A 12,776-nucleotide genomic window follows, 5' to 3' on the forward strand; every position below is an offset into this window, starting at 1 on the left:
CTTCTGTCCCCTTCTCCCCTCCCATGGAAAGTCGGGCCAGCAAACCGGGCGGCCCTGGATGCCACCAGGAGGCCCGCGCGGGCCTCGCTCCAGGGCCTGCTCCTCGGGCGGCAGGAGCAGCGTCCCGGCCCTGTCCCGCACCACGCCCGGCGAGTGGAGGGGTCAGGCTCTCACTTGTCACCTGGGGCGGGGATAAGGGACTCGGCCCTGGTCCTAGGGCTGCCCCCGCAGGACACACTGGGGCGGGGCCGTGGCCAGATCCTGAGAAGGGTCCAGGGCTCGAAGATGCCAGGAGAGGGCTGAGGCCCTGCTCAAAAGCAGTCAGTCCCCTGGCGCTGCTGTGCTTGGCAGCAGGAAGTAGCACTTACCTCAGACCTTCACCCACCAACGCCACTCCCCACCTCCTTCCGCCATAGGTGAGGTCGACCTCAGACCCGCACCCCTAAAACCCGGGTGCGTGCCCACCCGGGACTGCTGCCATGCAGGTGTCGCTCTGCTGCAGCCCCTGGGGGGGCCGGGACCCTGCATTTCTAGCCTGCGCCCAGGTGATGCCTGGGTGGCTCGGCCACACCGGTGCCAGGCCGAGCGGATCCCTGGCTCCTGCGCAGACCTGCGACATCCAACCTCGGAGGGAGGCCGGTCAGCGCGCGGGGCTGAATTAAGGCCCCCGTTTACAGGGGCCTTCGTCCTGTCGATGGCACCTGCTCGCCCACCCGGGCGGCTCAGGCGCTCAGCTCCTCGCTCCCTGGAGCTGAAGCTCAGCCCAGGGCTGGCGAGTCACCACCGGGAAACCACGGGGCCTCTACTTGCTACCCCCCAACGCCACCTGAGCCAGCCTGTGCAGGGGCTGCCTGGACGGGACGCCGGCCCTGCCTCTGGAATGTTCCTCCGTGAGGCCCACACGGCACGAAAAGCCTCCCCTGGACGGCCCCGCTCCTGAGGAGCTGGCGGACACCGGGCTGCTCGGCCACGCTCCTGCTCCCACCCACCGAGGCCTGAGATGGACCCTGGCCCGTCACACGGCTGGGACGCAGCACGGGCCCTGCCTCCCTAGTTACCCCACGCAGATCTGGTCCCCAGCTGGCAGTGCTGTCTCCAAGCCCGATTCTAGGCAGGGCCACGCGGGGGAGAGGCTAGCTGGGTGGGCCTGGACTCCAAGCCCCACTCCCCACTGCGCTCCTGAGCCTCACTTCCCTCATCTCTAACATGGCTGTGACACCACCTGCCCGGAGGCACTGCGGGGACCAGGAGATGTGACCGTGACAGTTAAGCACACAGGGCAGCTGCTCCTCGACCCCCACCCACCAGCTTCCGAAGAGCAGGGAAGCAGCAACCTGGGGACAAGGCGATGAGCGTCACGGTGTAAATCCCAACCACAGCTTCCTCCAAAGCCTCTTCCTTGTTCCACACTGAACGAGGAAATTGGTATGACAGGGGAGGAAGGAGGAGGATGTAAATATAAATTAACTGCAGGGACAGATGCTGGACATTGTGTGTCCTGCCCTGGCCCACTGGGTGGACTGGGGGAGAGTGTAAACTACAATGTAAACCACTATCCATGTGGTACAGCAGTGCTCCAAGATGTGTTCACCAAGTGCAATGCAAGTGTCACTATGATGAAAGAGGTTGTTGGGGGTGAGGGGGGTGGGGGGGTATATGGGGACCTCATATTTTTTGAATGTAACATTTTTTTTAAAAATGGAAAAAAAAATAAATTAAAAATGGCATATGTTCAATCCAATGTCCACAGAGAAAATGTGGAATGGGTATGGGAAGGGTGGCCATGGTGGCTGCTGGGTTTGGGGAATGGTAGGAAGAGATGAGATGTGGAGGCGTTTTCGGGACGAGGAGATGTCCTGGGTGGTGCTTCACGGACAATTACAGGACATTGTAGATCCCCCCAGGGCCCACTGGATGGAACGTGGGAGAGTGTGGGCTATGATGTGGACCACTGACTAGGGGTGCAGTGATGCTCAGAGACGTACTTACCAGGTGCAATGGATGTGTCATGATGATGGGAGAGAGTGTTGCTGTGAGGGGAGTGGGGGGTGGGGGCGGTGGGGTTGAATGGGACTTCATATTTTTTGAATGTAATTTTTAAAAATAAATAATTAAAAAAAAAAAAAGGTGTATGTTCACCTAGATCCTGAAACTCTACCCTATTGCCATCGGCTAAGATGGAGAGAAGAGGCACAGTCTGGTGGCCCAGCAGGGAGCACGCAGAGGGCACGCGGTCCGTTTGGGCCAGGGTGCTGGATGCAGGCTCGGCCCGGGCACCATGTCTGAAGCAGGGTTTTGCAGCTGCCTTCTAGTTTAATAGACTCTTCTGCCACTGGCCGGGACAGCATTTTATTAAAACACACACAGACGCCACGGTGGCAAGGCCGGGATGGGCCGGGGCCCGCGGGGCCAGCGCACCTCGCTGCAGATCTCCAGGACCAGACAGAGGGACAGAGGCCCGGCTTGGATGAGGACACGAGGCACCCCGGGGGAAGTGAAGCAGCAGGTGCAGGCCTGAGTGGTCCGGAGCGCCCCCCGCCGGGCCAAGTGGGGTCATGGGTCCCCGTGGCAGGGGAGGCAGAGCCCACCTTTCCTGCTTGCCTTTCCCCGACGGGCAGGAAATGTTCTCCCAGGAAGTCCGGAGAGCGAAGAGGCTGGGAGCAGCTCGGGAGCCGGGGTGCCCGCTTCTGGGCACAGCAGGAGGACAGTGGGGGCCCTGGCAGGACCCCGGCCCGGGGACGGAGGCCGAGGAGCCTCTGCCGGCCCCATGGCCCCCGAGCCACTTGCAGAGCCCCCCGCGAGGGCCCCGAGGCTACGGCGTCCTCAGGCAGCTGCATCTTGGGAAGGAAAACGACAACAGTCAGGACAGTGTGTGGCCGGGACGGCCCTCCGAAGCCACACGACACAGGGCCGGGACTCCACGTCCCGCTCCACGGCTCTGTCCTCCCCCCGCGCCAACCTTCTTGGCAATCATTTTTCCCTCTTAAAGTACACTTCTAATTGGTTTGTTAAGTCCACGAGTTCTCCTACATACACTTGTTTCTGTATGTTCGCAGGTGAACATAAAATTCTATTTAAAAAATACATTTCTAAAGTAAACAGAAGGGACACCTATCCTGACAACTCAGAGTTAACCCCGTCTAACTCCTTTAGCTGTTTCTTTTGGTGAATTCCTCTGTAATTTAAAAGAATATATTTATGCCAATATTTATAGATTGATCAACTTTAGACATCACCTAACTTTTTTTTCACATTCTCCACTTTTTCTCACTTTTTTTCCCTCAACAGCTTTACTGAAATATAATTTACACACCCAACAATTTGCCCAATGATGATGCTCAGTGATTACACCATATTCACAGAGAGGCTCAACCATCACCTCAAAAAGAAACCCCAGACCCCCAATTTCAGCTACCAGCCACATGTCCTCCCACCTCCCAGCTCCTTCCTTCCCAAGCAACCACTAAGCGACTTTCTGTCTCTCTAGATTTTCTTAATCTGGGCATTTCATATACGTGGAATATTCTACGTGGGCTTTTGTGGCTGCCCCTCTCCCTTAGCAACCTATTAACTTCATGCGAGTGATTGCTAGAAGGAAAACAAACGCTCTCCAACGACCTTTCTGCAGGACAACTCTGACAACACGTCAGCCACCTTAATGTACATGCTTTGATATTGTTAACCCATTTTTTTTTAAAAAAGAAAAAGAACAAAGGAGGGAAGGAAGTGCTGGTTCAAAGAAGTGGCTTACTGAAAACAGTAGGCTCAAGCTTTTGGCAATTCTACTTCTAGGAGTTTATTCTAACGATAAAAAATGCTAGGAATATGTATAGGGACTTATTTTCAAGGATATTTATCCTAGCACCATTTATTAGCAAAGAGCTGCGGAGGGGAAGCTTAATGCTTGCAAACAGGTGACCAGTTAAATACTACGTGGCACCCCACAGTTTACAGCACAACACCCCGGAGGATGAAAGACGATGGAGAATGCCCAACGACAAGGGGAAAATGTGGCAAAGCAGGAGAAGAAAAATAGCACAAGTCTGCTCCTTTTAGTAGAAGTGACGTGTGTATTTCCAGAGAAGAAATACTGGAAGGACAGATCTCCAAAGGCTAGTTCTGGACACACGGTTTAAAAAAAAATTGTTTTTTTTCTGATTTGTATTTTCTAAATGTCCTACAGTTCATTTTTTTTCCTTCGGAAAATAAGGGAAATGCTTTGCCACCTGAGGCTAACGTTTCAGGGCTCCGTGGGCAAGGTGGAGATGGGGGCCAGGGCACTGGGTCCCGGAGAGGGGGCCCTTTCCTTCTGTGCCGCTGCTGCGTCACCTGGGACACGGCCTCCGCAGCACGGGCCCCTTCCCTGCCCGGAGCGTCCAGAGCGAGCCGGCCCCCCGTTCCTGGGCAGCAGGGGCACCGTCGGGGAGCCTCACCTGTTGACTGGGCCACACACGAGAACTTGTAGGACAGCCAGATGCTCGCCATGCACAGGAAGGTGGCTATGAAGCCGAAGACCTGCCCGGGAGAGAGGGCAGGCTCAGCCAGGGCTCGGCCCGGGCCGTCCAGCTCGTCGCCTCCGCGCAGCGGGGCACTCGGGGCTCCGCTGACCAGGCCACCTGTCCTCTCTCAGGTGCAGAGGTAGGGCCCCGAGAGGCGTCCCCGGCCAGCACCCACGTCAGGCAGCCACCTTGGGCCTCCAGGCCTCAGCACTTCTCGGAATTCCTTGAATCGGAGGACTTTCTACGTGGGATTTTACGCTTGAAAAGGATACGTATATTTTTAAAAGTATACGCAGTATTCACGGGAGAAAACTACTTAGTGATAGCCTCAGAAAGAGAGCAGGTCTGGGTACTGATCTCCACGTGCCCTCTGCCTTTTCCAGAAAGGTCCGACTCAAGAAGAAAAAAGAGAATGAGTAATAATACCATGTTCCATTGAGTGAGTGCCTGTTTGCATCAGACCCTTTTAACATTTTCCTTTTTTAAAAAAAATATTTATTCCCCCGCCCATTGTCTGCTGTGTCCATTAGCTGTGTGTTCATCTGTGTCTACTTGTCATCTCTTTAGGTGGCATCAGGAACCAATGCTGGGACCTTCAGGAGTGGGAGAGAGACGCTCAATCTCTTGCACCACCTCAGCTCCCTGGTGTGCTGTGTCTCTTTTTCTCTCTCCTCTGTGTCCCTTTTTGTGGTTTCACCTTGCTGCGCCAGCTGTCCGCTCAGGCCAGCTCTCTGCGTGGGCCAGCTCGCCACGCAGGATAACTTGCCTTCACCAGGAGGTCTGGGAATTGAACCCTGGGCCTCCCAGATAGTAGGCGGGAGCCCAATCGCTTGAGCCACATCCGCTTCCCCTTAGTATGTTCCTTGTGGTCCGGCTGCGGCTCAGGGGATCACACAGCTGGCAGCGGGAGGGCAGGGTTTGAACCCAGGTCTGAGATGTCTCACCTGGCATGTCAGGTCCCACCTGGCCTTGGTCTGAAACCAGCCCTAGGGTGGAAGCAGCTCTGAGGCTGGGCTGCTCCAGTCTTTCTCACACTGGAGCCTGTGACTACAAACTACTTAGCCACCTAAATGGTCCAGACTTCACCATCAGAACAGAGCAACCCAGAGGCGGACTCCCAGAAGCCCCCGGGCTGGGCCAGGTGTGGGCACTGAGGCGCTGGATGGTGAAGAGGGCCGGCGGTCTCAGGGAGAGAGGCCGGGCGCGGCGGCGTGGGGGCCAGTGAGGAAGAATTCCACTGTGGTCACAATTCCAGGCACACCACAGCTTACCTGCTCGATGGCTTGGGTCTGGGAGAAATTCTCTACACCGATGTCATTTTATTTTTTTTTAAAATTTATTTATTTCTCCTCCCCCCCTTGTCTGCTCTCTGCGTCCATTCGCTGTGCTCTTCTGTGTCTGCTTGTATTCTCACTAGGTGGCTCTGGGAACCGATCCTGGGACCTTCTGGAGTGGGAGAGAGGCACTCAATCTCTTGCGCCACCTCAGCTCCCTGTTCTTCTATGTCTCTTATTTTTTAAAAGATTTATTTATTTCTCTCCACCCCCCCGCCCCCCCATTGTCTGCTCTCTGTGTCCCTTCTCTGTGTGTTCTTCTGTGTCCGCTTGTATTCTTGTCAGCGGCGCCAGGAATCTGTGTCTCTTTTTGTTGCGTCATCTTGTTGTGTCAGCTCTCTGTGTGTGCGGCACCATTGCTGGGCAGGCTGCACTTTCTTTCATGCTGGGCGGCTCTCCTTACGGGGCGCACTCCTTGCGCATGGGGCTCCCTTATGTGGGGGACACCCCTGTGTGGCAGGGCACTCCTTGCATGCATCAGCACTGCCCATGGGCCAGCTCCACACGGGTCATGGACCTCCCGTGTGGTGGGCGGACGCCCTATCCGTTGGGCCAAGTCTGCTTCCCATCTTCTACATCTCTTATTGTCTCTCTTCTGCGTCTCTTGTTGCGTCATCTTGCTGTGCCAGCTCTCCAAGTCGGCTGGCACTCCTGCGTGGGGCAGCCCTGTGTGGGCCAGCTTGCCCTCACCAGGATGTCCTGGGCATCAAACCCTGCACCTCCTATATGGTAGATGGGAGCCAAATTGCTTGAGCCACATCCATTTCCCTATAAGTATTTTAAAATTTAGTGTTTTTGATTCAACAATCATCTAAAAACAATAAGAAAACCTTATTCTGGAGCTTTGATACCAGGGCTTGGCAAACTATGGTCAGCGGGCCGAATCACCTTTCTTTTTCGGTAAATAAAGTTTTACTGAAACACAGCCGTGCACATTAGCCTACGTATTTTCTATGGCTGCTTTCAGGCTACAACGGTCAACAGAGACCCAGGCCCGGAAAGCCTAAAATATTTACTCTCTGGACCCTCACGGAAATGCTTGCTGACCCCTTCTTTGAGCCCACTTTATAAGCAGGAACTGCCAGGTAATTTCAGTGCTCACGCTTGGGTTTACATTTATAACTGAGCTGGGGCCAAGCCGCTGTATTTAAATTATCCTGAGCTTAGAAAGGAGGGAGAGGTGGAACTGTACATTTTAATTGGGATTGAGGAGGTTTTTTTAAAAATGTATTTTCCCCCTTTCCCCTCCTCCCGCCCTGCTGTTTTTTTTCTCTCATTTTCTCTCCTCTAGGATTCACCGGGATTCTATCCTGGAGACTCCTAATGTGGAGAGAGGTCCCCTGTCAATTGCGCCACCTCAGTTCCTGGTCTCTGCTGCACTTCCCCTTGACTGGGCACTGGCTCACCATGCAGACGCGCGTTCTCTTCTTCTTTTTCACCAGGAGGCCCCGGGGATGGAACCCAGGTCCTCCCATATGGTAGGTGGAGGCCTTATCATTTGAGGCACATCCACTTTCCTGAATTGAGGAGTTTTTAATGTTAAAATGGATTTTACTGGTGGTGTAAAATCGTATTTCATTTGTAAATGTGTTCTGGCTTTACAGCCATGTAGAAGGGCCAGAAGCAGAGGCCTCTACACCTAGTTTTGTGTTTGCCCAGATTTAAATAGAATTACATGAAAATAAGTTAGGGCAGGGCCTGGCTCCTTTTTCTGGGTCCGCCGAGTACTCGAGTGCCAGGAGAGCTGATCCAGCCCAGCCCGCCTCATTTATAAATGAAGAAGAGGGCACCGGGAGGGCAGGAGGGCCTGGGTGAGGCCACGGAATGGGCCTGGGAGAAGCACTGGCCAGTCCCCGGGGGCCTTCTCCGGAGCTCGGAAGCCCAGAGCCATTTTCTTGACTTGTGAACCACAGGGGGGCGGCTGCGATGTACTGAGCACTCACTACAAGCCAGCGGGGGCTCCAGACCCTTTATCTTCAACCCTCACCACCCCTCTGCGTGCTGGTGACACCCCCCCCCAACACACAATTAAAGAAAAAAAATCAGGGAATTGGATTTGGCCCAGTGGTTAGGGCGTCCGTCTACCACCTGGGAGGTCCATGGTTCAAACCCCGGGCCTCCTTGACCCGTGTGGAGCTGGCCCATGCGCAGTGCTGATGCGCGCAAGGAGTGCCATGCCACGCAGGGGTGTCCCCCACGTAGGGGAGCCCCACGCACAAGGAGTGCGCCCTGTAAGGAGAGCCGCCCAGCGCGAAAGAAAGGGCAGCCCGCCCAGGAGTGGCACCGCACACAGGGAGAGCTGACACAGCAAGATGACGCAACAAAAAGAAACCCAGTTTCCTGGTGCCACTGACAAGATTAGAAGCTGACGCAGAAGAACACACAGCGAATGGACACAGAACAGACAACTGGGGGGGGGGGAATAAATAAAAATAAATAAATCTTTAAAAAATAAAAAAATAATACAGTGAACAACTGAGTACCATTAAAAACATTTTTTTAAAATAAAGAAACAGAACCGCAGGAGGCCAGCGATCTCCCCCCAGGCCACAGAAAGAGCAAGCGGCAGGGGGCAGGTCTGAGCCAGGGAGCTGCGCTTCGGGGTCCGCCTCCTGCTAGACTTGTCGCCCAGGTGTGCTCAAATGCCCGCCCACCCACCGCGAGGCCCTCGACGTCCCCAGCTGACGTCGAACAGGGGCGGCCTGGGCCGGGCCAGATGGAGGGCAGGGTGCTCCACAAGGCATTCTTTGTTTTCCGCAGGCCCGGCTAGGGCTTTGCGTCAACAGCTGCGGCACCAGCCCGCACCCACCTCCCCTTCCTGGGGTTCCCCTCCCGGGCTCCCCGTGCACCCATTGTGTGCCCCACATAATCAGCCGCTTAGACGCTGCACAATGAGCACGCTGCGTGCCGTCCCGGGCGCCAGCTGTCCCCACTGCATAATCGAGCAGTTCATCGCATGGCCACAGCCCGCTCGTCTCGGCCTCGCCAGTGGCTGCACGTGCCCCCCCCGCGGCCCGGGCTTGGCCCTGGACACAAGGGCGGAGGGGGGAAATGATGCCAGCTCTCGGGTGGCCTCCCAGGCTGGCGGGGTTATATAATGACCTGAACCCGAGACGCGTGGGGACTCTCCCCGCCAGGGCCCCGCGGCAGGGGGGGCGTGAGCTTCCCCCGCGCCCCTTCCACCGGCCCCCCCGCAGCTGGGCAGGAGATAACCAAGCTTGATCTTGGAGGTGGCAAGGAGGCGCTTAGGGACGCAGGGGGGCCCGGGGCTCCCTACCCTGTGCGGACCTCTGGGAGGACAGACTCCCTCTCCCCGTGGAATTCCAGGACCCCACCCCCTCAAAGCTGAGAGAATTTGGGGAACGTGTGTATGCAGAAGACGGTGGTGGCTGCACGCGGGGTTTTTTTTTTCCCCCAACACTCGTTTTTAAAAATCTTGCCTGTGCATCAGCTACGCAAATCAGCAGTGGCCCGTGGGCCACCGAAGCATAAACAATGAGCTAAGTCAGAAATGAAATCAGAATTCAGATGGCGGGCCTCTGTAAATCTTTTCCCCAAAACACACACGTACGTATATACACGGGTATACGCACGTGTGTGTGTGTGTGTCCCACAGCAGCGTACTTTTGTACATTTCTGCGCTACTTCCCTTCACGGCTAGGGGATGGATCGCTTTTGCGCCTCTGAAAGGTCTAAGAGGGATGTATTACTTTCCTTGCTGGGGTACCGCGAAATGACAAAGCTGGGACTCCTGAATTGGCCACAGTACCCTTCCCCCCATGCCCAAAAGAGCCCTGAAGAGCCACCTTCCGAGCCCCTCCCTTGGGGCCCCGGATTCTGGGTGTCTGGAGCCTGCAGGTGGTTGCGTCAAGGTGGGCACCGATTCTGTGCACGGAAGGCCCCAGAAACCAGCCTTCTCTGCCCCGGTCGGGAAGAAAACGAGCCCGTGGACAATTCATTCCTAGGGGCGACCCTGAGAACATCCTCACCGCTCCGGCTACAAGTCCGCTCAGGTTGTAACTCTTGGAGGCTGCCACGATCGAGGCGATTAGGAGGAGCAGGGTACCGATTAAATAATGCAGAAGTTCCTGGGGGCAAAAACAAAGCAGAGCAGTGGGTGGGCGGGTCCGCGCCTGGTTCTTGGAGAGCAACCGGCGTCACGGGAAGGGAGGGAGGGATGCTTCCCTTGCAGGAGCAGCAGCGCAGCTCGCAGGCACCCAACACCGAAGAGGCCGAACAAGAGAGAGAGAGAGGAAGGGAAAGGGACTGCGAGACAGAGGACGCTTCTCGGGGAGCAGGGATAGCCCCAAAGAACTCCTCTGCTCCCAAGATCAATTTGTTCTTGGTACCTTTGATCTCCGGCCAAAGCTCCTAAAAAGCAAACAAGCCTCACGCACACGTTCCCAGCTGGAGAGTTTAAAGAAGCCCCAGCTCTGAGGAGCGAAGCCCCTTAGAGAGATGCGTGGCTCCAGAGAAAGTTCTGGGCTGACAACGTGTGATCAGAGCGCCTGCCCGTGAGGTGAACAGGCCCGACTGCAGGCCGGAGAGGGGCGCGGGGCCTTCGGACGCAGAGCCGGGGCGCAGGAAGAGGCCACGGCGCTGCTGTGAGGTGTGGGCGCTGGCCTACTCACCCCTCAGCCCTCGGGGTCTGGCCTCCTTCTGTTGTTCCCTCTTCATTTCTTTCCGTATTTGTGCTCTCAAGGCAAGTCCTGCCACTGACTCTGCCTCTGCTCGTCACCTTGACCCATGGGGTGTCCGTTCCCGTCCCATTTACTTCTCATGATTAAAAGGGCATCTCTGTCAACCCTGGAGGATGAGCCTGGACATGACACTCAGCAACGTGGGAGTACTTGCACTTCACCCTTGACCTCCCTAATAAACACCCGGCCAGAGGGAGCCAGATTCATGTGCAGTGAGCACCCTGGACCTAGACTGCTTCCCTCTGCACTTGTCTTCAATGGGAATTTAGAAGTGAGTCCTCATGAAGATCTACCCAATGTCATTACACTTACAACACTGTTAAAGTATTCCACTTTTAAGTGGCTGCGTGTCTCCGAAGGACCACAAGACGGACCACAGAATTAAAGCAGATTAGTAGGGAAGCGGACTTGGCCCAGTGGTTAGGGCATCCGTCTACCACATGGGAGGGCCGCGGTTCAAACCCCGGTCCTCCTTGATCTGTGTGGAGCTGGCCCATGCGCAGTCCTGATGCGCGCGAGGAGTGCCGTGCCACGCAGGGGTGTCCCCCGCGTAGGGGAGCCCCACGCACAAGGAGTGCGCCCCGTAAGGAAAGCCGCCCAGCGGGAAAGAAAGTGCAGCCTGCCCAGGAATGGCACTGCACACACGGAGAGCTGACACAAGATGATGCAACAAAAAGAAACACAGATTCCCATGCCACTGATAAGGATAGAAGCAGTCACAGAAGAATATGCAAAGAATGGACACAGAGAGCAGACAACTGGGGGGAGGGGAGGGGAGAGAAAAAAAAATCTTAAAAAAAAAAAAAATAAAGCTGATTAGTATGTGGGAGTTCTCCACCTCCAAGAAACCTACCCATGATGAAAAAGGAGAGTGATATGGGACAGAGAAAACTGACTTGAGAGAGTCTAATCACTAAGCCACCTAGATAGTACTCAGCCAAAAGTGTGGCTTGTATGGCTGTGACTAACCTTTTAACATTCACTTTCTCACTCGGTCCACCCTTACTCTGATACCCCAGCTTTTATTCTCTCCTTTGTTTATTCAGTGTCAGCATCAAAAGAAGCATAGAGGGACTATAATTTGGAAAGAGGCCTTAGTTGTAGGAGTGCAATAACAGAAAGAAATTTCTGAAAATAGTATATGGAAATTAAGTGACACACTTCTAAAAACTGATGGATCAGAGAAGAAATCAAAAGGGAAATAAGAAAATCCTTTGAGATGAGTGAAAATGAAAATAGACATGACACACCAAAATTTATGGGGTATAGCTAAGGCAGTGCTTAGAGGGAAATTCATAGCTAAAAATGATTATATTGAGAAAGGAGAAACATCTCAAGACAATTACCTATACTTCCAACTTAAGATACTGGAAAAGAAGTGCAAACTAAACTCAAAGCAAGAGAAGAAAAGATATACTAAAGAGCAAAGAAGAAATTAATGAAATAGAAAATAGAAAAACATGGAGAAAATCAAGCCTGGTTCTTTGAAAAGATAACAAGATTAACAAACCTTTAGCATAAGAAACAGAGAGCAAAGACACAAATTAATAGAATAAAAAATGAATGACAGGAAGTGGATATAGCTCAAGTGGTTGAGTGCCTCTTTCCCATGTGTGAGGTCCCGGGTTTGATCCCTGGTACCTCCAAAAATGAAGAAAAATCACAACCAAACAAAAAAAGCAATTTTCATTGGGGAGCGGATGTAGCTTGGTGGTTGAGCAACTGCTTCCCATGTACGAGGTCCTGGGTTCAGTTCCTGGTACCTCCTAAAAAAAAAGTTTAAAAATCCAGAACAAAGCTCCAAGAGCTAGTAAATGAATTCAGCAAAGTGATGGGTACAAGATCAACACCTGAAAATCAGTAGTGTTTCTATACACTAGTAATGAACAATCAGAAGAAGAAATTAGAAAAAAATTTAATTTTCAATAGCAACTGAAAGAATCAGCTATCCAGGACTAAATATAACCAAGGATGTAAAGAATTTATACACAGAAAACTACAAAACATTGCTAAAAGAAACCAAAGACCTAAATAAATTAAAGGACATTCCATGTTCATGGACTGGAAAACTAAATATTGTTATGACATCACTTCTACCCAAAGCAATTTTAGATTCAACGTGATCCCAATCAAAATTCCACCAATCTACTTTGCAGAAATGGAAAAGCCAATCATCAGATTTACATGGAAGGGTAAGTGGCCCCAAATAGCTAAAGCCATATTGAAAAAGAAGAGCATGGTTG

General features: G+C 53.5%; 1 protein-coding gene across 2 annotated transcripts in view; it reads right to left on the reverse strand.

Moving 5' to 3' along the window:
* Positions 1 to 2,333: 2,333 nt before the first annotated feature.
* The window catches only part of CMTM7 (CKLF like MARVEL transmembrane domain containing 7), an 80,029-nt gene continuing 69,586 nt past the window's right edge, over positions 2,334 to 12,776 (reverse strand). Inside the window, exons 3-5 of one of the 2 annotated variants that reach the window (XM_004471109.4) lie at positions 9,823 to 9,921; positions 4,434 to 4,515; positions 2,334 to 2,837 (exon numbers count right to left, since the gene is read on the reverse strand). In XM_004471109.4, the coding sequence (XP_004471166.1) occupies positions 2,824 to 2,837; positions 4,434 to 4,515; positions 9,823 to 9,921 (195 nt within the window). In that variant the 3' untranslated portion in view covers positions 2,334 to 2,823. The remainder of the gene's footprint in view (positions 2,838 to 4,433; positions 4,516 to 9,822; positions 9,922 to 12,776) is intronic. The other variant, XM_023592448.3, reaches the window with a different exon arrangement.

Source organism: Dasypus novemcinctus, chromosome 31 (genome assembly GCF_030445035.2).
Source record: "Dasypus novemcinctus isolate mDasNov1 chromosome 31, mDasNov1.1.hap2, whole genome shotgun sequence".
Lineage (NCBI taxonomy): Eukaryota > Metazoa > Chordata > Mammalia > Cingulata > Dasypodidae > Dasypus > Dasypus novemcinctus.